At 51.9% G+C, this 24,889-nt stretch overlaps 2 protein-coding genes across 7 annotated transcripts in view; both read right to left on the reverse strand.

Moving 5' to 3' along the window:
• Positions 1–224: 224 nt before the first annotated feature.
• Positions 225–6,153, reverse strand: CASTOR1 (cytosolic arginine sensor for mTORC1 subunit 1). Of its 4 annotated transcripts, none has more exons than XM_039225492.1 (9): positions 4,543–6,147; positions 3,850–3,920; positions 2,474–2,661; positions 2,255–2,387; positions 1,871–1,997; positions 1,328–1,441; positions 1,075–1,157; positions 893–987; positions 225–762 (listed from the first exon to the last, which is right to left on the reverse strand). In XM_039225492.1, the coding sequence occupies exons 1-9, from the start codon at positions 4,653–4,655 to the stop codon at positions 694–696; spliced, it is 993 nt and encodes a 330-aa protein (XP_039081423.1). In that variant the 5' UTR covers positions 4,656–6,147; the 3' UTR covers positions 225–693. The 4 variants fall into 4 exon arrangements, with proteins under 4 accessions (XP_039081423.1, XP_039081429.1, XP_039081433.1 ...); XM_039225498.1 differs by having other exon boundaries at positions 1,871–1,994; positions 4,543–6,144; XM_039225502.1 differs by lacking the exon at positions 4,543–6,147 and adding an exon at positions 4,158–4,306.
• Positions 6,154–6,374: 221 nt separating this feature from the next.
• TBC1D10A (TBC1 domain family member 10A) overlaps positions 6,375–24,889 on the reverse strand; it is a 31,411-nt gene continuing 12,896 nt past the window's right edge. Inside the window, exons 2-10 of one of the 3 annotated variants that reach the window (XM_039225486.1) lie at positions 18,356–18,455; positions 14,150–14,257; positions 10,620–10,726; positions 9,828–9,942; positions 9,683–9,748; positions 8,832–9,021; positions 8,571–8,725; positions 7,905–7,983; positions 6,375–7,626 (exon numbers count right to left, since the gene is read on the reverse strand). In XM_039225486.1, the coding sequence (XP_039081417.1) occupies positions 7,517–7,626; positions 7,905–7,983; positions 8,571–8,725; positions 8,832–9,021; positions 9,683–9,748; positions 9,828–9,942; positions 10,620–10,726; positions 14,150–14,257; positions 18,356–18,455 (1,030 nt within the window). In that variant the 3' untranslated portion in view covers positions 6,375–7,516. Of the gene's footprint in view, positions 7,984–8,570; positions 8,726–8,831; positions 9,022–9,682; positions 9,749–9,827; positions 9,943–10,619; positions 10,727–14,149; positions 14,258–18,355; positions 18,456–24,889 lie in introns of all 3 variants that reach the window. The other 2 variants (XM_039225481.1, XM_039225475.1) reach the window with 2 other exon arrangements.

The raw sequence follows: 24,889 nt of genomic DNA on the forward strand, positions 1-24,889 counted from the left end.
GAGGCTGGGCTTCAGAGGCAGGTAGCCCTGGATAGGAATCAGGTGACCTTGGCTAAGTCCCATCACCTCTCAAAGCTTCAGTTCTTCCTGAGGTGAGAACTGAGTCAGGTGAGCCCAGCCAGAGCCAGCTATATAGGGACAGATCAGGACTTCAGGCAGAGGGACTGGGAGAAGCAGCAGAGTAGCCATGGCTGAGCTCAGACAACCCCCATGGACCACAGCCCAACCCTTTAAAACTATAAGCCTTTTATTAATAAGTCAATAAAAAAGGGAGAAAGATGTAAAAATACTTTTCTTGGAGGCCCTGGGAGGGGCAGGCACTGTCAGAATTCACTTGGCCAGGGAAGGCAACCCAGCCAGAAGCAGAATGGAGACTAGGCCATGCCTCAGCTGGCTCAGGGCACTGAGAAGAGGGATGTCTTGGGCCTCAGGCAGGGAATGTGCAAACACTGAGACCAAGCAGGGAGTGATGGGGTGAGGGCTTCCTGGAGGAAGCCCAGAGCACCGTGTTCCCCTGCGTGGGCAGACACACATGTCCACGTGAGAGCTGGTGCCTGCACGCAGCTTACATACAGAGAGCAGAAGGAGGGGTCCCCTGGCAGGAATGGGGGTGGGAAGGGCTCATCTCAGAGCTTGAGGAAATAGCTTAGAGAAATCTCTGGAAGGCTGGGGTAAAGGGACAGCATGGAGGCCTCAGGATCCCTGGCCATCCTGCCGTCGCTGGAGGACTTCAATGGCGCTGCCGATGCCGTCCTCGGGCACCTGTGGGCAGGTGAACGGAGGGAGGGGTCAGGGCCACACGGACTTCCTCACCCAGATGGACTGCATCCTGTACCCTCCCCACCCTCCTGGGCCTCAGTGTCCTTCCAAGAGCCCAACCCATGGTGCTTACCAGGGCATGGTCAAAGTTGAAGGTGCTGATGTAGTAGGCAGAGATGTCAGCCGCAGCCAGGGGGCCTGCGATCTGGGCCACGATTCCACATTCATCTGAGAATTATGGAGGTGTGGGGAGTCCATGTGGATCATCCTTGTCACCGCCCCCCTTGTCCCCAACCCACAAGGAGCAGCCCTCACCGAAGCCCAGGGGCTGTCCACCGATGCGCACCATCCTCCACAGCTCCCCCGAGGAGCTGGTCAGCAAGAGGTCACTGGGGAACCTGGAGAGGCAGGTGGGCAGTTGGCAGGGCACCCACCTGTCTCCTCCCTGCCCCAGTGTGAGCCCCTGGGAGCAGGTTGACCTGGTGACCTCAGGGTCTGATGCTCCACCTCCTCCCTCCCTAGGGCTGGCTTAGGATCTGTGGTCCACTATGGGTCAGGAGTCACATACTTTTTCTGCGTCTCAGCATCCATGACGATGGAGATGTAGCCCTCGATGAGGGAGAAGGCAAAGAATGTAATAGAGCTGGGTCCAGGACCACCAGAGTCTGCCTCCTTGGGGGCACTGGGAAGGGACAGAAGGCTCAAGCGCTCTTCAGGGAACCCAGCCCACTGCATCTCCTCCTATCTCTGGGCCACTTTCCTCTTCTGTCCAAGGGCCCTGATCTCCTGATGGTGTCAGGTGTGGGTGGGGGAGGACGATAAATCTCGCCTGTTCCAAATACACTGGACCCCAACCGCGGGGTTGGCAGAGGACCAGACCAAGGAATGGCTCGGAGTTGTCTCTGTTCACAATACAGGAAAGGGCTGCAATTATGGCATCAAGATCTTCCCTGAACATCAATAAGGGGCGCATGGGTATCACAGGCTGCCAGGAACCCAAAACATAGAACAGGGCACAGAGTTTCAGAATTGAGGGACAAGTGGAAGGTAGAGGGACACAGGATAGGAAATAATGGTGTAAAGATAGAGACAAAGTGCAAACAAGGCCCACCTGTATGAGTAGAAGAGAACATCGATGAGGATGGTAGCAATGGCTGGCAGTGTCTCAGGGTCCAGTGTAAGGACACAGAAGCGGTTCTGTGGGCTCTGGATGGGATGCACAGTGGGGCTGGGCCCTGCTAGGGGGGACCAAGCAGCAGCAGGTGTTAAGGGACTGTGGGCTGGGGTGCCCCCTGGTGGCCAGATAGGGAGGGGCCTGGGTGGGGTTAGGGTCATGCTCTATAGGAACACACCTCTTTTCTCCACATCTCCCTGTCTCCTGATGCAGTCAGTATCAGCTGCTATCCCCATGCCCACAGACCAATCCTCACAAGGGAAGGGCCCCAGTGGGAAGAGGAGGCCCTGTGTAGGTCTGGGTATCAGAGGGTAGCCTCACCATGCTGAGAACGGGGAAAGCCATTGCTGGAATCATCCCTGGCAACAGGCACAGGCTCCCCACCCACTTCTCGGTAAATGTCGAACTCCTGGGATAGTGTGTGTATCACCACAGACAGGTCCTGTTCCCGTACCTGGACCACAGGGAGATGACATATCACATGAGCCCCCAGGCACCAATACCCACCCTGTCCTGCACTGGAGCCTGCAGAAAACTCACCAGGATGAAGTCCGTCTGGTAAGTGGACAGCATCAGCACAGACACATGGTGCTCGGCCAGTGGTGCAATGACTGAGCGAGCGATTTTGGTGACCCCAGCAGCCTGCACTGCTGCACCACTGTGGGATGAAACGTTCAGCACCAGCCATGTGGCCTCAGCCACTTGAAGGAACTCAGATGGGGGTAGTTCTGTGAGCAGGAAGTATACACCATGTCAGAACCCGCTGGACTGTCCCCTGCCCCTCAGTTTCCCTGTCTACGGTTTGGCAGAGGCAGGGAGGGGAGGGGTGGCAAGCGCTCTACCAAGGTAAAAGCAGGTCTGGAGACTAGGGCTGTCTCTCTCTCCCAAGTTCTGCTCCTGAGAATTGCATGTTTGTAAGGACTAAGAAGTGCTTCAGGTGCTGGCCTGCCAGGGATCGAAACTTCCCAGTTAAGACTGGAGCTCCAACTTTAGACAGACCTGGGTTCAAATCCCAACTTCACTATTTACTTGCTGTTGACCTGGGGCAAATGATTTAACTTCTCTGAATCTCAGTTTCATCTGTAAAATGGGATAACAGCATTATACCTCATGATAGCTTCTTTGGGTTAGCAGAGGTTTTATACCACATGGCACCACCAGAGGGCACCAGCAGATCAGGTTGGCAGGGGGATGCCCTTCTCCCTTAGCCCACCCAGACTTTCCCCCAGTACAAACGGTAAACTAAGGCCTGGAGGGGCCCAGCAGATGGGCCAAGCCTCAGTTTCATGGCCTGAGACTCCAGGCTTGTGAGGAAGGGTCAGGCTGGAAGGAGTAGGAGCCAGATGTCAGCTCCAGAGACCAGGGAGGGAGGAACCAGGCTGGTGTCCAGTCTGGAGCAGGAGCTGGGGCAGGGTGTCTACTAATCTCCCAGTCGCAGCCAGGAGGCCCCCCAGGACCCTGCTCTGGACTGGCTGCCTGCTCCTGCATTCCTTTCCCAGCCCTCAGACTCCTGGAGTACCCAGACCGGTCAGGGAAGCGGTGATCCCTAACCATCAGGGAGATTAAGTCTAGCAAGGAAATAATGGCCAGGGGAATCTAAAGGCCTTAGGAACCCCCGATTCTTACCCTGAACTGTAACTGAGACCCTGCTACTGCCCTGAGAACGCCAAGTACCCTTCGAAGCCCCGTCTATAAAGTTTTCATGGAACCTTATTAGGCCAGAACCATAACTATACCCATTTTACATAAGAGGAAACAAACAGCTCAGAGAGAGGAAGTGACTTGCTCAAGGGCACACAGCCAGTAAGTGGCGGGAGTTGAATTCGCACCCAGATCTTGGGACTCTGGATTCCAGCATCTAGTGAGAATCCCACAAAGAGGGGAGCACAACAGCCTTCCCCAGCCCAGCCCCCAACCTTTGAAGCCCTCCTCGTCCACCATGAGCGTGTAATCCTCGGGGGTCTCCGTCAGGCTGAAGAACTTGCACCTGGATGGGGGGGAGGGGGTGGCATCTTCAGCCTGGGTTGGGCGGAGGGGACGAGCAGACTCGCTTCAAGCTCCCGGAAAGACCCCTGCTGGGCGCCTCCCTGCCCCCCCCCTCAAGCCTCAATTTTCTTCCCCCCGCCAATGGGGTGTGTGCCTTATCACTGGAATCACAAACTGTTTTTCGCCTCCCGACCTCCGCAGGAGCTCCGGACCCTCCGTTCGGGAAGGGGAGGCTCACCCGCGGCGACAGCCCCAGGAGCGTCGGACTTTGGGCCCCCTAGACTGGTCCCTCTGACCCGACAGAGGCATCTGGAAGAATCTCCGGGTAGTCGCCAGGAAGGAACTGCCTCCATATGACACCACTCGGGAGTTAAGTATTGCCCATCCCCGGCTGTTTGCGCCTTAACTGGCCCTGGGAGGGAGCCTCTTGGGGCCGGATAGGCGGCGGTCCCAGAGAGGTAGGCCCAAGCCGGATGGCGGCCGGGATTGGGGGGGTGGGTAGGGAAGAAAAGGGCCCTCCCCGCCCTCTCCCGCTGGCCCCACAGCGATGTTAATTTCCCAACCGCGTCCCGGAGCAACAGCGGAGCCCACCCCCATATGTGCCCCCGAACCCGGGCGCGCACCGGCTGCGGCGGGGTAGGAAGAGTAGCTTGATCAGCGGGTGGGTGTAGAGCCGGAGACCTGGGCGGGCGAGGCTCAGCACCCGCACCCGGTGCTCTAGGATGTGCAGCTCCATCACTGTCCGCGCAGACCCGACCCCGTCGCCAACCAGACCCTGATCGCCGCGGGGGGCGGGGCGGTGGGGGCGGGGCCGGGGGCTTAAAGGAGCCGCTCTGCGGCCGCGTCCATGCCGCGGGCTACGCCGCGGATCTTCCTAGCTCCATGCCAAGTCCAGCTCCCTGAAGACCACGCCCTGAGGAATGAGCGGCCTATCTGAAGTGGCCTCGCCTCCTTTTTGAGGCCAGAGCCTCATCCCTCGTGTTCCAGCCCGCCGAGCCCCGCCCCTAATGACTCCGCCCCTTTAGTTTTGGCTAGGGATTTTAGGCTGATCCCACCCCATTGAGTCCTCCAGGCCCCGCCCATGCCGCGCCCCCTCAGCTGGCTTTTCCGCCGGCAGCTTGCCTTGCTGGGTAGGGATCATGGGGGAGATGTGGAACGGTTTTTGTTGTTCGGGTCTCCATAAGGGTCTTATGATTGATATCTTTGAGGCTCCAAAGAGCCGCGAAGCGAACCAGGGCTCAGCTGGGACCAGAATATCGCCTCCAAACCTCTGGAGCACGGAATGGTAGGGGTATGCAGTAAAGCCCTGGTGACCCTGTGATTCTCTCCGACCAGTGTCCTACTGCCTTTCTCTCTCTTCCTTACTGTGGAAGAAGGCACTTACTCAGGGAGGTCACAGAGATAGGGAGGGCCCCAGCCACTTATGTCTGAGCAACATACTGTGGGGTAGGGTAATGAAGGTGGCCAGACTTATTACGGCTTGAGACCCCTCAAGACTAAGTGCTTGGGCCAGGGATGCCTTAGGCTCAGACTTCAAGAGACATGCCCATGCATCTGAGACTCATGGGTACTCAGATCTCAGACTTGAGACTTGATCCCTGTTGAGGCCTCCCAAAGCCTCAGCCAATAGCAGGACCCAGTTGGCGTAAGCACATGTGAACTTGCTTTACGCCCACAGAGGCCCTCAGCACTGGCAGATGCCCCAGATCTGAGGCCTGTTAGGACCAACTTGGGCTCGTTTCAACATTAGAATGGGTTCTGCTCAGGCCGCCTCAGGTCTAAGACTTAAAGGTTAAGCAAGCATCAGCATACCTAGGCTGGCCCTGTAGCAAGACAGAAAGAGCATGTTCTGGGGGACCCTTGTCTGGCCCAAGCATCCTCACGCCTCAGATCTGAGGCTTTGAACCAAACAGGTTAAAGCAGGCCTCAGGCCTGACTGACACCCAGCAGGTCTACACAAGCCTCCTGCCTGCTCAGGAGCCTCTAATGTATGTGGGATGGAACCTGGGCAGCAACCTCCCTCTCTGGGCTCTCTGGCTCAGGGGGTTCCTGTGGATCACCGCAGCTGCCACATCCTGGCCTGTTCCCTGGAGAGACATGCGGAGAGGAGTCCTCAAAACCCCTCATGGCAGGTACAGATGGGGTGGGAAGCCACAGGGTGAGGGATGGGAGGCAGGAAGTGGGTAGCCTGCCCTGAGAGACTCAGAGGACACTTGACCTCCCTAGGCCTCAGTATCCCCAGCTGTACCAGGACAAGATGTTCCAGGCCCAGGCCCTGTGATGCCTGAAAGCTCCTAGGAAGGCCCTACTCCTCCCTCTCCCACCCCCTCCCACAATGGCCCAGCCCAGCCCAGCTTGGTAGCCTGCCAGGAACAGCCGCTATTGTTTGACTGGAAAAGCTGCTTCCTCAGCAGAAGGGGGGCCCTTTCCCAGGGACACCCTGTCCTTACCCTGTCATCGGGTTGTGACCGTAGCGCCTGCCTTGGCCCTCAATGGCATTACCAGGTCACCAGGAACCCTGCTCAGGAGAGGTAGCTGAGGGACTCTAGGTGCAAATCAACCAGCTTCATCTTTCCCACTCAGCTCCTCTGTTTGCTCATCTGTAAAATGGGGATAATAATAGAGCCTACCTGATCAGCAGGTGATATAACCAGCCCAGCCTGGCAAATGCTAAGTGCTCAGGAAACAGGCAACCTTTTATCAAATACCCAAACTTCTCCCCTCACCCCTCTACCTCCAATGGAGGCCTGGACTTAGCACGTAAGGGCATTCATGGTCCCCCACCGCTGGCACCAGCACTCAACCCAAAATGAACACTCAGACCCTTACTGGGGTCTGAAGTGGTATCCATGTCAGGCTTTGGTGGAGGAAGGTCCTGAAAAGACCTTCTTAAGGAGTCCCTCTCCCTCAGAGGTGGGTAGGCATCAAGGCCTGGGAAGCAGGCCATGCAATGCTCCAGCACTGGGCTCTAGCTCAGGTGACCCTCATCCATGGCAACTGGTGGACATGGAGCAGAGGGGATGGGGTGAGATAAAGTGGGAGCCAGGAACAGGACTGGCCCTGGACTTGGCAACCCCAATGGCCAAAGCATTTCTAGAAAGGCCCTCATGCTGGGCTGGGGCAAGGATGGGAGGCTCTATAGGGCACAGGGGAGATGCTGAGCACCAAAGGTGGCTCTCCTTCCCAGTCCCTAGCTGCACAGCAACTCTCTACACAAGCCTATTTATTTCTGTACAAAACCATTTTTCTATTTTACACAAAAAGCACCCCACCCTTTACCCCACCCTCTCTCCTCACATCAGCACCCTACCTCTGCGGAGCATCCCCCCAGGAGGAGGGTGCTGAGTGAGGCCCCACCCATGGGCCCTCATTTCTGCCTGTCCCAGCTGGGCTGGCCCAAGCTCCACTCTGGAGAAAATAAATAAGGAGGCTCAGGCAGAATCTGTGCTGGGCCAGCCAGACTCTCTGCCACCCAGTGGCCAGGCAGCTGGGTCCTCAGTGCGTGGGCAGGCCCTCGAATGTCAGTTCATGAACCGTGTAGGTATGTGAAGACCCCACACCACAGGCCTGAGATGCCAGAGTTACAAGTAGGTGTCCTCACTCTCCTGGGACGTCAGGCTCTCCTGGGAATGGTGGTGGGCTGAATCCTGGGGAGGTGAGTCCTGCAGAGCTGGGTCCTGGTGGGCTGGATCCTTTGGGGGCACATCCTGTGGGGGACATGCATCTCTTGCAGCGGCTGCCACCTTGGCTTGACTTGGGGTTGGGGGCTTGTCCAGCTGCCCACTTGCCTTTGCCTGCTTCCACTGCTCCTTCTCCTTCTGGCTCTGTTTGGATGGCTTGGGCTTGCCTTTGGAGCCAGGGAGGGGGGCATTTGGGGGCAGGCGGATGGATGGTGAGGGTTGCAGTGTGGGCCGGGGGCCTGGCTCCGCCTCCAGGATGGCCTTGGCACCATGCAGCCTGGGTGGGGAGCAGCACTGCAGCTCACCCCGGGTCTCTTGCCAGCGCCGCAGCTGAATGAGGTGCTCACGTTCAATCTGGCGCTCTGTCACTGGCAACTCAACCACCTGTGTGAGTGGTGATGGGCAGATGAGAACAAGAAGAAACTTCCCCTCTGCCTCTCAGACTGGTGTCTGCTCTCTCTCAGTGTCCCCTAGCCCTGGTCACTAATGGTTGACCCTACAAATGATCGGGATCTGGTCCCTGTGCTGATCACAAGTCTCAGAGCTGAGTGGCAGGTGAGTCAGGCACTTGGGACCCATTGCCTGAAAGGAAAAAGCTGCCCACAACTCATGAGTCCACTTGCCCAACAATGTGCCACCCTGAGAGACAAAATTCCACAAAAGAAAGAAAAAAGGGAAAATAAAGCCAAGGACATGGATGTGGTACCATGGAAGAAGAGAAGTGGTGAGTTGTGGCTTCTCTCATTCGTAAGTGGTTCAGAACTTGGAAGGCCCTGTAAACCTAGGCTTCTCTGTGCCCCTATCTTCTCATTGAGACAGAAGGATAAGGTCTACACATACCATCCTAAGCTGCTGAGCACCAGGCCTGACACCAGTGACCTACCTTAAGAGGCAGAGCTGCCAGACCCCTTCCAAAGGACCCCCACATTTCCCACTCCCACCCAGGGGTGAAGGGAGAGTGTGGGCCATACCTCCTGGACCAGGAAGGCCTCCTGCATGATCTTGGGGCTAAGGCTCCGCAGCTGCTCGATAGTTTCGTACTGGCCCTGGCAGGCTTTCAGCTTTTCAGGAGAGCCCAATGCATGTTTCAGCAGCACCAGCCCCACCCGGAAGATGATCTTGACTCCTGCATGAGGGGGTCATAAGAGGGCCTGTAAGGAATTTCTCTGGAAAAAGAGGCCCCCTTCGGCTGGGTTAGAAACAAGAGTGCTCCCCTGAACCTGACCCAGTACCTTCGCAAAAGAACATATCCCAGACGCGCAACACAGAGCTCCAGGGCAGGGTGCGGGCAAAGGCACACATGAACCACTCTGTCATATAAAGCAGCGGGTCGATCTTCTGCCTGCTAAGGTGCTTGTGGGCCACGGGTGACACCTTCTGCAGCAGTGAGAAGAGGATCTCCCCATCCAGTTGGATCGCCTCCTGGGGATGCAGCAAAGTCACAGGGCCAGGAATGTAGGCTCACAGCAGGCAAGACAGAGACTATGTCCTGGCTCCCAGTACCAGGCAGGCATTAATTTATCTTTCAGGCAGCTACTGCCTGTAGGGAGCCGACCTTGTATTGGGTGCTGGGATACAATGAAGAGCAAACCAGACATAGTTGGTCCCCTTCATGGAGCATGTAGTAAAAAGAGGAAGACAGATGAATTACAGGAGCAAAGAGACTGGAAGCAGGGCAGAGAGGGTGGCTAAGTGTCCAGAATATGGCAGGACCAGGAATGCTAGATTAGCATGTGCCAGAGATCCCACCTGTCAGGGTCAGAAAGCTCCCTGAGGGCTGAATACTGAAGGAAAACAGGGGTTATTAAGGGAAGGAAGGGGGTAGAGGCTTTTAAGCCTATGCAAACGCTGAGGCAGGGAAGAACTTGGTGCACTGGCAGAACTGAGATCCTGCTGAGCAGCCAGACGGTTAGAAGCAGAGATGGACGGCAGGGTGGAACCAAAGAGTTGGATCCTAGAAGACGTGACCAGACCAGAAGTCTGGGAAGTTTTAAGCTAGGGCAAGAGTGGCTGTGGTGAGAAAGGCCTGGAGAGGCCACAAAGGGCAGGTCCCAGGCCAGGTCTCCATTCACCACGCACTCACCAGTTTCTCACTGTAGTAGCCAGGCAGGTACTTCTCACAGATCTGCACCAGGCACCAGAAGGCTTGCTGTGGGCAAGAGAGATAGGATGTCTTGCTGCTGGGTATTCCCTGCCCACCCCCTGACCCACCCAGGGCCTGGTGGTACCTCAGCAGGCATGTGCATGAGCAGAACAGCAGCAATGGGTGCCTGGGCCTGGCAGTATCCCTCCTCAGGTCGGTATAGGGTGTAGGCCTTCAGCACACGGAATAGGTCCTGCTGGCTGTGGAAGGACCAAGTGGGGCAGGAAAGATAGGTGTGACTGTGCCATTTACTATCCTCACCTGTGCTGTACCAGACCAGACCTGTCTCAGAATTTTCTCTTCTCTGGTGACCTGACTGTGGTCAGCAAAGGGTCAGTCTCCTGCTGTAGCACACAGACTCTAACAAGACCAGGGGAGGGAGGCAGAGAGGACACCTCCCCGCCCAAATTTGAAACGTGAGGACAGAGGCTTAAAGAGAAAGCAGAGGCAGAGCTTGGGATACCAAATACAAAGTAACGGTGTGTGTCAGGGCTGAAAGTGTGGGGCTCTGACTCAGCAGCTGTGTCCCCCTGGCCAGGTCAGCTTTGTCCGAGGTGTCTGTCTTGGCCCTTTGGCCTGGCCTGCCTATGTTTCCCTTCCTACATACCCTCTGAACACCCAATTATCTCTAACACTCTTTCTTACCACTAAAACCTATTTCTAGAAGAGGACCAGACAAGCTCTAGCACTCTGGAGAGTAAATGAAAGTTGGCCCAGAAGACCCATCAGATTCAAACCAAAGGGAAACTCTAATAGTGGAGTTTGGGGCTGCCAGCTTCTGGGCCCCTGAGATACACTCAAACTCATTTTACCTCTTCTGTGCCCTGAGGAACAGGGCCCAGAGCCACCTCCAGTGTACAAGACCCAGCCTACTCACCCATGGCCTCCCCGGGACACAAACATCTCATGGAAAGGGAATTGCCGGTGCAGGTCACGCTCAATCACATCTAGCCACTTGGGGTCCCCAGGAGACATGTCCAGCTCCTAGAAACAAGGTCAAGAGCATGCATTAGGAGTTAGGAATGGCTGCTGGGAAGATACACCTGTCATGGGTACTGGAAGAGCCCCCTGCCAGGAGTAATGTCCACTCAATCCTATCATAAACTGGGCCTTCCTGAGGGCAAGTCAGGAAGCTCAGGTAAGGAAGCCTGGGCAGAGGCAAAGAGGCAAGGAGGGAGGGCCCTAGAAACCCTGAGGGGTGATCCAGGAAGACCCATGTGGTCAAAGTGTCTGTCATAGCTGTGGCTAGAAATAACCCCTAGACACTTTATTCAGGACTCACTCAAATACCTTATGTCACATCCTTAAGACAGAAGGCTACTATCAATGCAATAGCTACCACCTGTTAGCACTGCTCTGAGCCACCCATGGGCCTCACTGACTCTTTTCCTCAACACCAAAAGAGAAGTCAGACTATTATACTGTTTACAGATGAGGAAACGGAAGGTCAAAGAAAAGTCACTTGTCCAAGTCCTCATGGTTAGAAAAATGGTGGAGCTGGGCCTGGAAGCCAGGTTGACTCAGAGCCATTGATCCCAACTCCTCTGCTATCTGTCTCCCTGTGCAAGTGACATCACCTATTCAGGAAAAGGTGTTTATGTGTGAGAGAGAGAGTGAGTGAGAGAGAGAAAGAGAGGGAAAGATCTGCACAAAGTGTTATGTGGAAGGATATGACATTTGTCAAACCATTAAACTCAAAGCCATCTCTGGGTACTAGGGTTTCAATAACAGTTTTACTGTTTTATTTGAGCTTCTGTGAACATTTTTTCATGAGTATCATTTTAAAAAACAAAGTATTACACAAAGAAAAATCATTTCCTCATCATCTGAAATGTCCTATATTGTGATTTGCTTGTTAGTTACATGCATAAGTATTATTTGTCAAAACTCACTGAACTGCACACTTAAGATCTGTGCATTTTACCCTCTGTAAATTCATACCCTAACATGAAAAACATCAATAAAAAGAAAACCTGGAGGGCTGAGCAGGGAAGCAGATTAAGTACATGTTGCCTGTGGGGCTGGGGCAGAATTATGGAAGGTCCCTGGGATGAGGGCCAGGTTCTCAGCAAACATACCAGTGGGCATAGACCCAGGCCTTGGCCTTGACTGGCAGGTGTCTTCATACAAGGTCCTTTCTCTCCTGTGCCCCCTTAGTGGGGGTGTCCCAATATTAAGCTAAAAACCCTAGGGTGCCACATAACTTGACATGAGAGAGTATTGAGAGAAAAAACTGATGGATTGTCAAGGCTGGAGGGTGGAGGGAAGGGCCGGGGGCCTCCACAGAGGGCCCTTGAGTAGGCACATGGTGAAGAAGTGAGTATGCAACCTCTAGAGTCCCACATATTCTCAAGATGGGGGTCTGTGCATGTGCTATGAACTTCTCAAGTCAAGCCCAGGGCTGGATACTGTCTGAGCACAATGTAGGATTGCTTTTGTTAGAAAGGGCAGGAGGATCCCACAAATTCTCCTGAGGGCTCTGGTAAGGTAGGGACCCAAGACTCCAAGAAGTCAGTTCCCAGGATGTACTTGCCTGGCACCCCAGCAGCCCAAGACACTTGACCACACAGGGGTGGGTGAGAAAGAAAAAGGTGTAGCTGAAGGGCCTATGGGGAGAAAGGGCTCTGGGAATCAAAGGCAGGTGTGAGCTGCTGGCAGCTGAAGGTTGTGCCTGGAGCCTGGAGGTGCTGGCACCATCATGAGGTGAAGCCAGAGAAGAAAACCAGGTAAAGAAAGGAGAGAAGGTCTTGCCCTGCTCAATGAAGGAAGAAGTGTGGGAGAAGACAGAACCATGAGAGGCTGCAGAACCTGCTCTGACAGCTGAAGTTGGGGTCAACCACCTGGGTCTTCAGGGGAGCACAGGAATAGGTGCTGTTATGTGCTGCCACCAATAGCCTGTCACTGTACCCTTGCCTCCGGCTGTCTTGTCCACAGCAGCCAGAGGGAGCTTCTCATCCTTGCTCACTTCCTCCACGTTATCCATAGGCAAAGTCCTTCTAGATGTGCTCGAAAGCTACCGTTCCAGCCCCTAGGACTGCCTTGGGGACCCACCACTCAGCTTCAAAGTATCTAGAAGGCCTTTCTTGGAATTTCCCACAAGCAACCCTCAAGACTCCACAGAAGTGGCTGATTCTTCTCTGGACACACTACTCCCCACACACAAAATGCCCACACATGCTCCACATTCTGCTGTTCTGTGCTCACATTTGCTAACTATGGAACCAAGAGTCTGGCCAGGCCCACTAATCTCTTGGCTCCTATGCCTGTGCTCTGGCAGCCAGAGGTAAACTTGGGTGAGGTTCCCACCACTGAGTTTCTCCCTCCATCCAAGATGCAGCCTCCTAAAATGTAAGGGATGAGAAGAAGACACTGGGAGGAAGACTCTGGAGTCAAGAGGCTGCTCTAGTAGGAGCTGGTATTGATGCTCGGTGGGACAGTCCAATCACCCTGATTCTGGCCCACAGCCAGACACTCCACCAAATCCCCCAACCCCAGGGCCAAGTACTGTTAGCAAAAGGCTCTCACCCTCTTTAGGTCAACAGCAGAAACTCTAGGCTGCCCTGCCCCGCCCACTCTTCTTAGGGAACAGGTTTGGCAAAACAGGAGTGTTTGCTGAACCATGAAGTATGTCAACAAAAAGCTGGTAGCTGGCAGCTCTTTCTCACTGCCTGTCACCAGTCCCAAAAGGTTGGGAGAAACCCTGATGCCTAGGGTCAGGTCTAGGAAGTAAGCAGGGGCAACCCCAGGGGAGCCAAGTGCCTCCCACAGGGGAGCATGCTGGAGGAGCTGCCTCGCCCAGGTGGGGTGACTGAAGGGGTGTTCTTACTCTGGCAGCCAGGGGTAGGGAGCAGCAGGTAGGGAGGGGAAGGCATGCCTGCAGAGAACACCCTCTCTGGCCACTGACTAGTTTCTAACCCTTAAGGATACTGGTTTGGCTCTGCCACCCCTAAGGCTGACAGCTCCAGAGGCAGGAGAAAAGGGTTGAGGATGGGAGGCTAAGAGTTACTCAAGGTCCTGTAGCCTTGAAGGCAGGCCCCCAAAGGCCCAGAGCACAGAACCCAAGGCAATCAGGGAAAGTGGTCTGAGTATCCCCTCCTGACAACCAAGAGCTGGGAGGTGGCCTGCTGACCCCAAGAAAGCAAAACTGGGTGGTTGGCAGGAGAAAGAGCTGGAATGGAGGATGGGAAATCTGTCCATCCCACTGAAGTCTGTACAGCTGGAGCTTCAGATGGGCAGAGCCCACAGGAGTCACAGGTTGAATAGGCCTGGCCAGTGGGGCAATTTATGGGTGGTCCTATTAATCAGCTCGTATTGCTGAGGTCCAAGTGAGTACACGGAGAACTTTTGCCATGGGTAGGGCATCAAGAGATGTGGCAGGGAGGGTAGGGTGAAGGAAGGGCCACTCACGTCAAACTTTCCAGGATTCTGCTGTAGCTTCACCTTGCCTCCTGACAAGTACTGCCAAGCACGGCCCCGCAGAGAAGGTGGGATGCCCTTCTGGCACCGCAGACGGATCTGAAAGTTAAAAGGACTGTGCTCATGCATCCACCCAGGCCGTTCCTCCAGAGGCTGTGTGCCAGCCCAGCTCCACTATTGGTGTTTGAAGGGCCTTTAGTTAGCACACTGGGCAAACAGTATAGTGGAAAAAATAGGACTCCCTTCCTGTTGCTACTGTTGCTACAATGCATAGTTTAAGATGCTGGGGGTGGAGAGGAGGATGACAAGTAATGACTTACTTAGATATGCTGCTACCAGGTGATGGCAGTCTCCATGTCCCCTGGTCCAGTGATAACACAGATATTCCTGAGGTCTACCACATAATTCTGAATCCCCACGACCATACTCTGGATGAAAATGGAACCATTCAAGTTGGAGGAGCCCCACGGGATATCACTAAGGAGGAATCTGCATGGTGTGGGGCACAGCTGCAGCTATAGGAAAGGGTAGTTTATGAGATGACCCAGAATGTGCCCAGAGACATGGCCTGGGCAGGCCCAGGGCAGAGGCAGCTTTCCTGGCTGTGAGTTCTGATTCCAACTCTTCCTACAATGGCATGGGTCTTTCCTACCACTCATAGACTGGGAGAGGTGAGGGAGAAAGTATTTGGGGGTAGCTTATGACCCAGAGCTATGCTCAATTGTTATGCTTGCTGTCTTTATCAGAAAAAGGCTTCCACTATCAAAATCCAGTTTGAAAAATCATCATGTCTTCTACAAATGGGAAAACTGAAGACACAGTGGCAAAATATTAAGGTCACACCATGAAGAACCCACTACTTCCTATACCACACAGGTTAGAGGAATCCAGCCCCATGCACTTTCCACTTCACTGGCTTCTCAGAGCTATATGGGAGGTGAGCTCCACCTGGACTTTTGGACAGAATGAGACTGAGGGAAGCTGCCCTAATCATCCTCTTTGACCTCAAGGCCAATGGTCAAGGATGATGAGACCAAAAGCAGAGACACCATTCCTATAAAATGGAGGTGTGGGGTACTGACCAGTGACACTCCCCTCAGCCCCTGAGCTAAGCAGCCTGGCCTGGGATGGTGACGCAAGCTCAAGGCAGTGGGAAAAGCAACTGGATGTGAGTTTGAATCCAGCACCGGATTCTCATTCAATTCTCATCAATAGTTAAAAACAGGATGGTAATACCTAGGATTCTATTAGAAGGGTGGGAAAATGCCAAGCATGGAGCTTGACACACAGTCTCTGTTCAATAAATGCCTTCTTCTCTACCCCTCCAGCCCAGGAAGATGCCTGAGATAGAAACCCCAGGGGCTCCTGCTCACACCTAACTTTCTCTCACCTGGAAACCCCCTCAAATAGTCCCATTGGAATCTCTCAGAGGAGCACAGAAGGCCTAGCCTTCCTGATGACAAGCACAAACAAGAAAAAACTTTCCAAAGGTCAGAGAGTGTCAAGAACCAGGAAGGAGACAGGCAGACAGGCAGGAGGCAGTGGGGGAAGAGCGAAACAGCTGGTCATGGGAGCTAAGCTGGAGCTCTGGGACTGCCTGCAAAGGCGGGTAAGGAAGGGAGCAGAAGGGAACTGCCCCAGACTCTGGGAATAATGACTTCCTGCTGCTGTGGGATGAGGGTCTCCTTAAGGAGGCCACTTGGTCTGAAAAGGCTTTGGCAAAGGGATATAGTATGGCCTAGAGCCACAGGCCCTTTGGGCTCTCCCCAAGGCCAAGCTTAGCCTGACTGAGGCAGCCCCCACATCATCACAGCCCCCATAGTTGGCCTGCCACAGGGGAGCCCAGGAATACCTTCAGTCCATTAAGGTTCTCAAAAAGGCCCTGCCCTCACTCAGGACAGAGCCGGGGAGGTGGGTGTAGAGAACCAAAAGTTCAGCCAGCTTTTCCCACTCTGGCCTCTGGAATTCTCCTCAGCACAGAGGTGCTAAGGGAAGGCAATTTCTACCTGTCAGCCTTAGAGAGGAGGCAATGGTGGGGATCAGAAAAGATAAAGCAGGAGAAAGTCCTCAGCAAACAGAAAGCATAAGGGATATTATTCTCTGATGACAGCTGACGCCACACCCTGCCAGCTTAAGTCTGGGAGGGCTCAGCCACAGTTTGAACAGAGCCCTACAGGGAAAGACAGCATTCCAGCCAGAGCCTTGCCTCCCTACAGGGCCTGGACTCCTTCCTGGGGACTCAGAATAAGTCCAAGAGAGGTGTTGGACTTATTTCCTGAAGCAGGTATTGTCCTTCCTGTGCCATGACTTCTTGACCGGGGGAGAGCCCAAGCCTGTGCAGCCAGGGAAGAAGAGATCCTAGGGCCAGTGTGACCATAGCTGAGGTGGCAGGAGCAGAGAGCAGAGGGCTAGGGCCTCTGGGTAGGGTAGGGTACTGCCTCCTGTGGTTGCCCCTGCTGGGAAAGCCTTCTCAGACCAAGTGGCCTCCTTAAGGAGACCCTCATCCCACAACAGCAGAGGCCTCTAACCACAGTGCCAGGGAAGCAAAGGGCAAGAGGAGGTGGTGCTGCCTGCTCTACTGAAAGGATCTCCCCAAGACTCCCTTCTGGAATCCCCCATTTGCAAAGGAGACTGGGGCAAGAAGGATCCACCATCCGCCAGTCACTAGTCACAAGAGACTGGAGAGGGACCAGAGGCTCAGGGTAAGAGCCTGAGGGGTAAGGAGGCAGGAAAATAGACCCAAGAATCCTGCACAACACAGTTGAGAACAGCTATATTTTAAAAAAAAAAATGTTTAAGAGAAATGTTAATAAGCAAAAAACTTATTTCTGTGCTGCAAAGCCTACACAGAACAGCAAGAAAGAGCCTGGGTTAGATGTGCCTCTTCTCCATAGACACAAGGCTTTGTAGTCACCAACTGATGGGAGCCTCCCAACGTGACTGTCATTTCCATTCAACCAGGGTAACTGAGGGTGAAATGGCTCACACAAAGTTGCACAGCTAGCCACAGGCCCAAAGAGGGTAGGGTAGTGGTGCTAGGCCTAAGCCCATATCTGACCTTCAGTCCTGAGCTTTCTGCTTGACCCTGCAACCAGCTATGCCAGCCTGGACCAGACCAGCATGTCAGGTGATAAGAGCGGGACAGCAGACTCACTCTGTGCAGTGGGACCTTACGCAGAGAGACCCTGGCTATGAGGTTCTGACAGGTCTCCGCTAGGCCAGGGAGTAACCAGATCCTGCCCAGGGATCCAAAGGCATCAACACACACATTGTGCTAGGCTAGAATGTTCCTATGGGGCAATAGAACTAGTGTCCAAAGAAAGACCAATTAGAAGAGGATTAAGGGCACTTTCATTTTTATAAGACCATTAAACTGTGAGGTCACTTTTCTTTGGCCAGGAGGCAAGAGGGAACTCATCAAATTCATCTAGAGGGTGGTGATGAAGAATGAAGGCACTAAATGTAGATTGCCTGGGTTCAAATTTTGATTTTGTGGATCATCCATAAAGTGGGGGTACTATTGCTATCAACCTCACTGGAGTGTTATAAGGGACTACTCAAGTTAAGTGTCCAGCATACTGCAAATGTTCAATACATGTTAGCTATTATTAGTATTATAAAGTCTTCCTTGATAGGTAGTAAACAGCAGTAAGAACTTCTCCCAAGAGGGATGGAGGAAAGCTGCCTATAAGGGCTTTTTGGCTAAAAGTGCCTTTGAAGTTTGACTCCAGGACAAAATTCTGCATGACTCTGAAGTCATCTTAGAAGATCAAGACTGGTCCCTGCCTTCCAGCCAGCTTCTGTTCCCTTTTCAGAGCTGGCAGACAGAGACACTTAAGGCTACTGGCAGTTAAGGAAGGCTACTGACAGGGGCGCCTGGGTGGCTTAGTCAGTTAAGCGTCCGACTTTCGCTTAGGTCATGATCTCGCGGTTCGTGGGTTCGAGCCCCGCGTCGGGCTCTGTGCTGGCTGCCAGCTCAGAGCCTGGAGCCTGTTTCAGTCTGTGACTCCCTCTCTCTCTGCCCATCCCCTGCTCACGCTGTCTCTCTCTCCTAGAAATAAATAAAAAATATTAAAAAAAAAAAAAAAAGGAAGGCTACTGGCAGTTGGCTACTGCTCCTCTCTGATACAGTTCCTCCTTCCTTTTCTTCCCCAGGCTACCAACTCCCAGCCCAAGGCCCAAAGCCAGGCCCCTCACCTTTTTGTGTTTCTTGGCCATCCATTTGTCCCAGTTGTTGAGCATATCCAGCCACTTGGATTCCCTCTGCCTCAGCACCTCCAGAGGGATTTCCTCTAGCCTGTGGAGCAAATGGCAGGACCTGTCAGAAGTGCCAAAGGAAGCAAAGGCCCTGGCTTAAGCCCCAGCTACCAGCCTTGTCAGGCCTTCATTCCTACCCATCTTCCATCCCTACTGTTGCCTTCAGGGCTGCTAACTCATGAACACACTTACAAAGATGAGAGGGATTACTGCTTCCTCCCTAGAAGGTTCAGATCAGAGAGGCACCAGGTTAAGTGTCTACTCCCCCAGTGTGTCAAGGGGCCAGGGGTCACTGTGCCTTTCTGGGGACAGAGGTCTGAGAGCCTGCATCTGTGCATCAAAGCAAAGCATTCCTGTCCTGGGTCTGTCTAGATAAATAGCCTCTTAGGAGGCCTGCATGCAAGGTGTAGAGCTGGATGAAAAAAAAAGTCAAACAAGTACAGAAATAACACTCTCACCCCTTCATTCTAGCAAAACTAGTTACTCATAGTTTCCACAATTATGCCCTGGCCCTTTGCTACCTCTCAACCTTGCTCATGCCAGTGCCTTTGCTGGAATGGATTCCAAGTTGTCTCTACACATCAAAATCCTACACATGCTTCAAAACCTCATCAAATATCACTTGTATTTTACATCTATTAACTGAGCAGCTATCACAGCTGTGCTAGCATTGTTCTAGGGCCAGGGATTCTGGGCAGGCTGTGGGGAAACACTCCTTTGACTAGAATGAAGTCCTGGCCATCATGGCATTGACATTTCTTCTAGGCTCTGAATGCCCACTAGAGTCAGTGGGGAAAACACTGGGGCATGGAGACCCACCCCAGGCAAGCAGATCAGCACTGGAGCCGTTGAGGCAGGCTGGGGCAGAATCCATGGCCTAGCCAGAGGGTGCTTCAAGTGAGTAGGCTTCCTCTAAGTAAGTTCCTTAGAATTCCTGAATTCAAATAACACTGAGGGGCAAAGAGGAGGAGACTAGCATTCGCAGAGTGGGTACTCTACATATGCTTTTTTATTTAGACTACAGAGAAAATGAAAAAGATGTATGTGTACACTTCTATACACACAAAACATGCTCTCTTTATTTTTTTTGAGTTCATTTTGAGAGAGAGGGAGCACACGGGGCAGGGGTAGGGGGGGCAGAGGGAGGGGCAGAGAGAAGGATAGAATCCCAAGCAGGGGATCTACCATCCCACCATCCATACAAGAGCCTGATGCAGGGCTCAAACTCATGGACAGGGAGATCACGACCTGAGCCAAGATCAAGAGTTAGATGCTTGACTGACTGCCACCCAGGCGCTCCACATACATGCTCTCTTCTTAAAATCATTTTTAAAGTGGTAGATTGTGAATTTCTTGTTTTTAACCCCTTTTTCCCCTTCAATTAAAAAAGTGCTTGACGTTATTTAGAGGTAAGATACCCAGGGAGGATATCTTGCTCAGAGTCGAACAGCAAATCAGTGGAAAATCCCAGACTCAAATCCAAGTTAGATCCTAGCCAAGAGCCTGCGCTCAGTCCTGCCTGACCTCCCAGAAAGGAGTGCAGGATCAGAACCACTCAGACAGCTGGGAGGAGGCCCTTAGGAACAGGACATGATGGAGCTAGGGCTTGGCCCAGGCCCTGATTCTCTGATTCTCTGACGGAAGGAAATGTGGTGCTGTGACTTTTACTGGTTGGAAGAGCAGAGGGAGGGGCCTTGGCAGAGCAGAGGCCTCCCAGACACAAAAGGGCAGGTCTTCTTTAGTGTGCTTTATTCTGGGGAACTGCACGCTTCTGAGAGGGTCTTGGAGCTGAACAGCTGAGGAGGAACAAAAGCCTGGGGCAAACTTACCCCCTCAACACACTTACACAGGTCATTCTCCTCTTGAACTGCTGACCCTCCCTTACCACCTAGAGGTAGAACCAGGCCTGAGGACACTTCTTTCCTTTCTCTCCTCGTGGGAGAAAACCAGCGACCACACCTTTAGATCGAACAAACTGACAGATGTATGTCTCCAGGCAACCCCTAACTAAACACCCAGGAAACGGAAACCAAAAGCCCAGGCATCACAGGACATACTGCCTCCCACCACCTACAAAGTACTAGCTTATACAAGTTAGGAGATGAGGCTTCTGGTTAACTAAATGAAAAAGGGTGCCCACACTGTGTTAACGGGAAGTGTTGGCAGTTGTAGATGTGGATAATACTTGATCCAATCCCCCCAATGAGCAGATGAGAAAACTGAGGCTCAAAGAGGGCAAGGCTTCAGCCTGAGATTACGTTTCCAGTGAATTCCCATGTGATTAAATACATGCATTTGATACCTCAACCCTCCAGGTCTTTGTTGATAAGATCTGATTGCAGGACCTCATTCTCCCAACTGCAGATACACAGGGGAACACATTCAAGTTCAGTGTTCCTTTAAATGATGTCAGATAACAGCTTTGGCAATTTCAAAGCCCCAACATCAAACCTCAAACCGGAATTTTAATTGGTTACAAAACAAACGACCATATTTCCTGGATTCTAAGACACTACTGACTTTAAGTTATACCATTGATTTGGCAAGACCTTTCTCAGAAACAAAAAACCGACCACTACTTGAAATGTACATGTCAACTGAAAGATCTGTTTTGACTTTTAAAACCTTAAATTGGGAAAAAAATGAGGAAATAAAGTCATTTGAGTGGCTTCTCCACCAATAGCAGAGGAGTTTAAGCCACCTGGAGATGGTGAAAAGAAGACACTAAAGGTCTGGTTGTACCCAGAACTCAGCACACCACATGCTCTGTAATTGCAGGTAGATTTCTCTTTAAGCACAGGATGTGCTCTTGAAAAGTTGCAGGCTTCCTTTATTTAAAACAAAAAAGTTCACATATCCTTCAGTCTAGTCAGTCAGGATCTTAAAAGACATCTGATCAGCCTGGTATAGGAATCCCTTCTACGACAGGTAAGCCCCTTGCCCTCTTTGAACCTCAGTTTCCCTATATGATTGGAATGATCTGCATTGTGAATTGATCCTCAAAGGAAGCCCAGAAAAGAGCCATGAGATGAAGATAGAGTCAGGGGTGTCCCTGCAAACAGCATGATGGTGTAGAGGCTATCTGAGGTGGTTTCTTCCTGACAGTGGAAGGAGAGCATGAGTCAGTTTCTAGTGACAAGGAAGCTGACCAAATGGCCAGTTTAAGGGATCAAATGGCTCACTGGGGATGCTTCAGGTCTGAGAGCTTCACTTACTCTTCAGAAAACCCCTCTTTCTTTCAGGTGGCTTGAGGGACTCTCTGCAATCAAAAGAGCCTAATGAGACCAGTCTCTAGTGGCCCAATCTATGCTGGAATTCTGCCAGGGATGGGCCTCATTATCACCAGGTGAAGCCACCCTATTGTTGAAATTTCTAGTGCTAAAAGTTTCCTTCCTCTGTAATGCCAAAACTTTCCTGGCACCGTCTATCTATAATCTCAACACCCCCTTTTAAGGCTACACAAATCTCAGCTAGACCAGTCTCATACCAGGCACACACATACTTAGCCCTTGTCACCGTACCATCCTTACCTAGAATGTCCCTTCTTCTCCCCTCTCCAAGTCAAAGCAACTCTTTCAGGGCCCAATATAACAATAAAAACCACAACTGCAACAATACCAGCAGTAACAGTAGTTACCATTTATACATAATTTTCTACTTACCAATTTCTTCCTAAAAGTGTTAAATACATTTTCCTCATGTACCTTTCATAATAACCCTACCATAATATCATTCTCTTCATTTTCCAGAAGTAGAATCCAAGACTTAGTAAAGTTTAGTGACTTACTTAAGGCCAAATAGCTGGAAGAGACAAAGCTAGGACTCAAACCCGGGCCTGCCTGACTCCAGAGTCCATGCTCTTGACCCTTGTACTGTACTATACCCCTCTGGTCCTACAGGTCAAGCCATCAGCCTCCACATGGTGTCCACACCTGCTTAGATCTCCAACCTGAAGACTTTTATCTTGACTTAGAATACCATTTCTCACAACTTTTAAAACTGAGACCCACAATAATAAATACATGATATATTGAGACTTTATACACACACACACACACACACACACATAACTGAAACACATTTTATGAAATAATTTACTCTTTTTTAAAGTTTATTTATTTTGAGTGTGTGTGCACATGCACATGCTTGTGGGAGAGGGCAGAGAGAGTGAAAAGAGAGAATCCTAAGCAGTCTCCTTGCTCCTGCATCGGCTCAGCACTCAATCTCATGAACCACGAGATCAAGACCTGAGCCAAAACAAGAGTCAGATGCTTAACCAACTGAACCACACAGGCACCCCAAAATAATTTACTCGTACATGCACTCTGAAATTTTCAGTTTAATTCTATTCTATTCTATTCTATTCTAATTATATTCTGTTCCTGAGAGAGAGAGAGCGTGCACGCACAAATGAGCAAGGGGCAGAATGACAAAGAATCCCACGAGGGGCAGTAAGAGAGGAGGAGAGAGAGATAAGCAGGGTTCACCCAAAGTGGGGCTCAAGTTTACTTGATGCAGGACTCAAGCTCACGAACCATGAGATCATGACCTGACCCCAAGTCAGATGCTTAACAAGTGAAACACCCAGGTGCCTCCCCCCTTTGTTTTCTTTTAATGCGTGTCCCAATCCCCTAAAATTGATATCAGCAGTAATTCACTAATGAATCAAGACATGAAATTAACACTTCATTACACCTTGCTCATATTGCTTAGTACTGTCTCTCCCTAACTAGACTGGGTCTTCAACTTCTGTAACTCCCACCAAACACCTCACAGATAGTCAACACATGCCATGACATCATTACTTTCATATGAATTGTATTCAGGTCTACAAGCCACTGCTGCCTACAGCAATTTTATTTGTGCCCCTAATAGCTCAGTGAAGTGGATCCCTCCTTAATTAATAGATGAATTACTGTTTCCATTTGGCCCTTGAGAAATCTGACCCAATCAGAGACATTATTAGACTTGGGCAATGTCACAAAGCTATTAAGTTAAGTGGCAGAACCAGGGCTTCCCCTCTACCACAGTGATCCATGTGCTGCTTTGGACTCCCCTGGGAAGACTGTGAGGAAATCAGGCTGTTCTCCAGATGCCACTGTGGGGGTCTATCTCCGGTCCCCAAGCCCCTGAAGACAGTCCATCCGCATCTCCAGTGTTCTGACTGACCCATTGAGCAGCCTGACTATTCCCACTAATGCTCAGTGAAGCCAATACGCTGGATGAGCACAGCTCCCAAGCACAGCCTCGATTGGAGATGGCAAGCCTGGGCAATGTGCTGTTTGCCAGCCACCCCCTCTTGAGGGAGAGAGGCACAGAGGAGACAAAAGTGAGCAGCCAGGGGGGTGACTGAGCCCAGATTCTGTTGGGCTCTCAGGCTGAGCTAGGTTTAGCGGTGCCATCCCAGGCCATGGCCTGAAACAGCAGTAACACTCTGCTGACCCTGTGTTCTGAAGGCTCCCAGTTACCTAGTCTTTTCCCCAAACTCAGAACTGGAAGTTTACAAGAGCTCAGAAGAACAAGACCAGTTCCCAAGGCTATCAAGACCAAAGACTGGGGCTCTCTCCCCATTTGTCTTTCTAGCTGTCTGCCTTTTGCCCAAGCACACCTCAGACCTTCTGGCCGGCAGTCAGCCAGGTATGGTGTCCATGCCCATGACCCCCTTTATCCAATGGCGGAAGCTAAATCTTGGTCTCAAGGAACAGTGTAACCCCCTCCTTCAAGCCTCAGTCTCCAAATCAGCCCAAATGAAGAGAAACACAGCCTAAGGAGAAAGCCCAAGGCCACAGACCACAGGATTATTCTTCATTTCAACCACTGGAGGCCAGCTGGGGTATAGGGAGAGTGAACAGAGTGGAGATCTCGAGGCCAATCAACCTAGGTTTCCATTCCAGCTCCTCCACCTGGGAGACTACAGGCAAAATATGTGTCCTCCCTAAGTCTTCACTTCTTCATCTTAAATGGGACTATAATACACACCTCAGATTTTATAGGACTGGAATGAGCCTGATGAATGGCCAGCAAATGGTAGCTATTAGGTAACTGATGTTTGCAGCTTACCTAGCACTTTCATATCCCTTTTCTCATCTGACTGGTCCACATATGCCATACACACATGCAGCAGGATAAAATTATGCTCATTTTTCCATGAAGCAATTGAGGCCCAGAAAGATCAAGTAATTTACTCAATGACACAGAGACTGTAATTCCTGGCTTCTGATCCCAGCTTTATCTCTATATAGCTACCTGAAACAGGGCAGGCTGCTCCACTCTGAGCAGGTTCCCCACCTATTATATGGGGGCAGTGCCACCTCCTTAGAGGCAGCAGTAAAGATCACATGAGGCAGTAAAAGCTGACACATTTCCAGCACTGGCCATGTAGTGGCCCTGCCAAGTACTACATATGCACACAATTCCCTAAGGAAGTAGCTTTTATTATCTCCATTTATTAGACAAGAAAACTAAAGTTCAGTA

The sequence above is a fragment of the Hyaena hyaena genome, unplaced genomic scaffold (assembly GCF_003009895.1).
Source record: "Hyaena hyaena isolate Hyena2069 unplaced genomic scaffold, ASM300989v1 scaffold_19, whole genome shotgun sequence".
Lineage (NCBI taxonomy): Eukaryota > Metazoa > Chordata > Mammalia > Carnivora > Hyaenidae > Hyaena > Hyaena hyaena.

Coding starts and splice junctions, on each gene's coding strand:
- CASTOR1 (XM_039225492.1), bottom strand. CDS start 4,655: ATGGAGCTGCACATCCTAGAGCACCGGGTGCGGGTGCTGAGCCTCGCC. Junction 1,998..2,254: donor CTTTCCCCGTTCTCAGCATG/GTGAGGCTACCC, acceptor GGTCCCCCCTAG/CAGGGCCCAGCCCCACTGTG. Junction 763..892: donor TCAACTTTGACCATGCCCTG/GTAAGCACCATG, acceptor ACCTGCCCACAG/GTGCCCGAGGACGGCATCGG.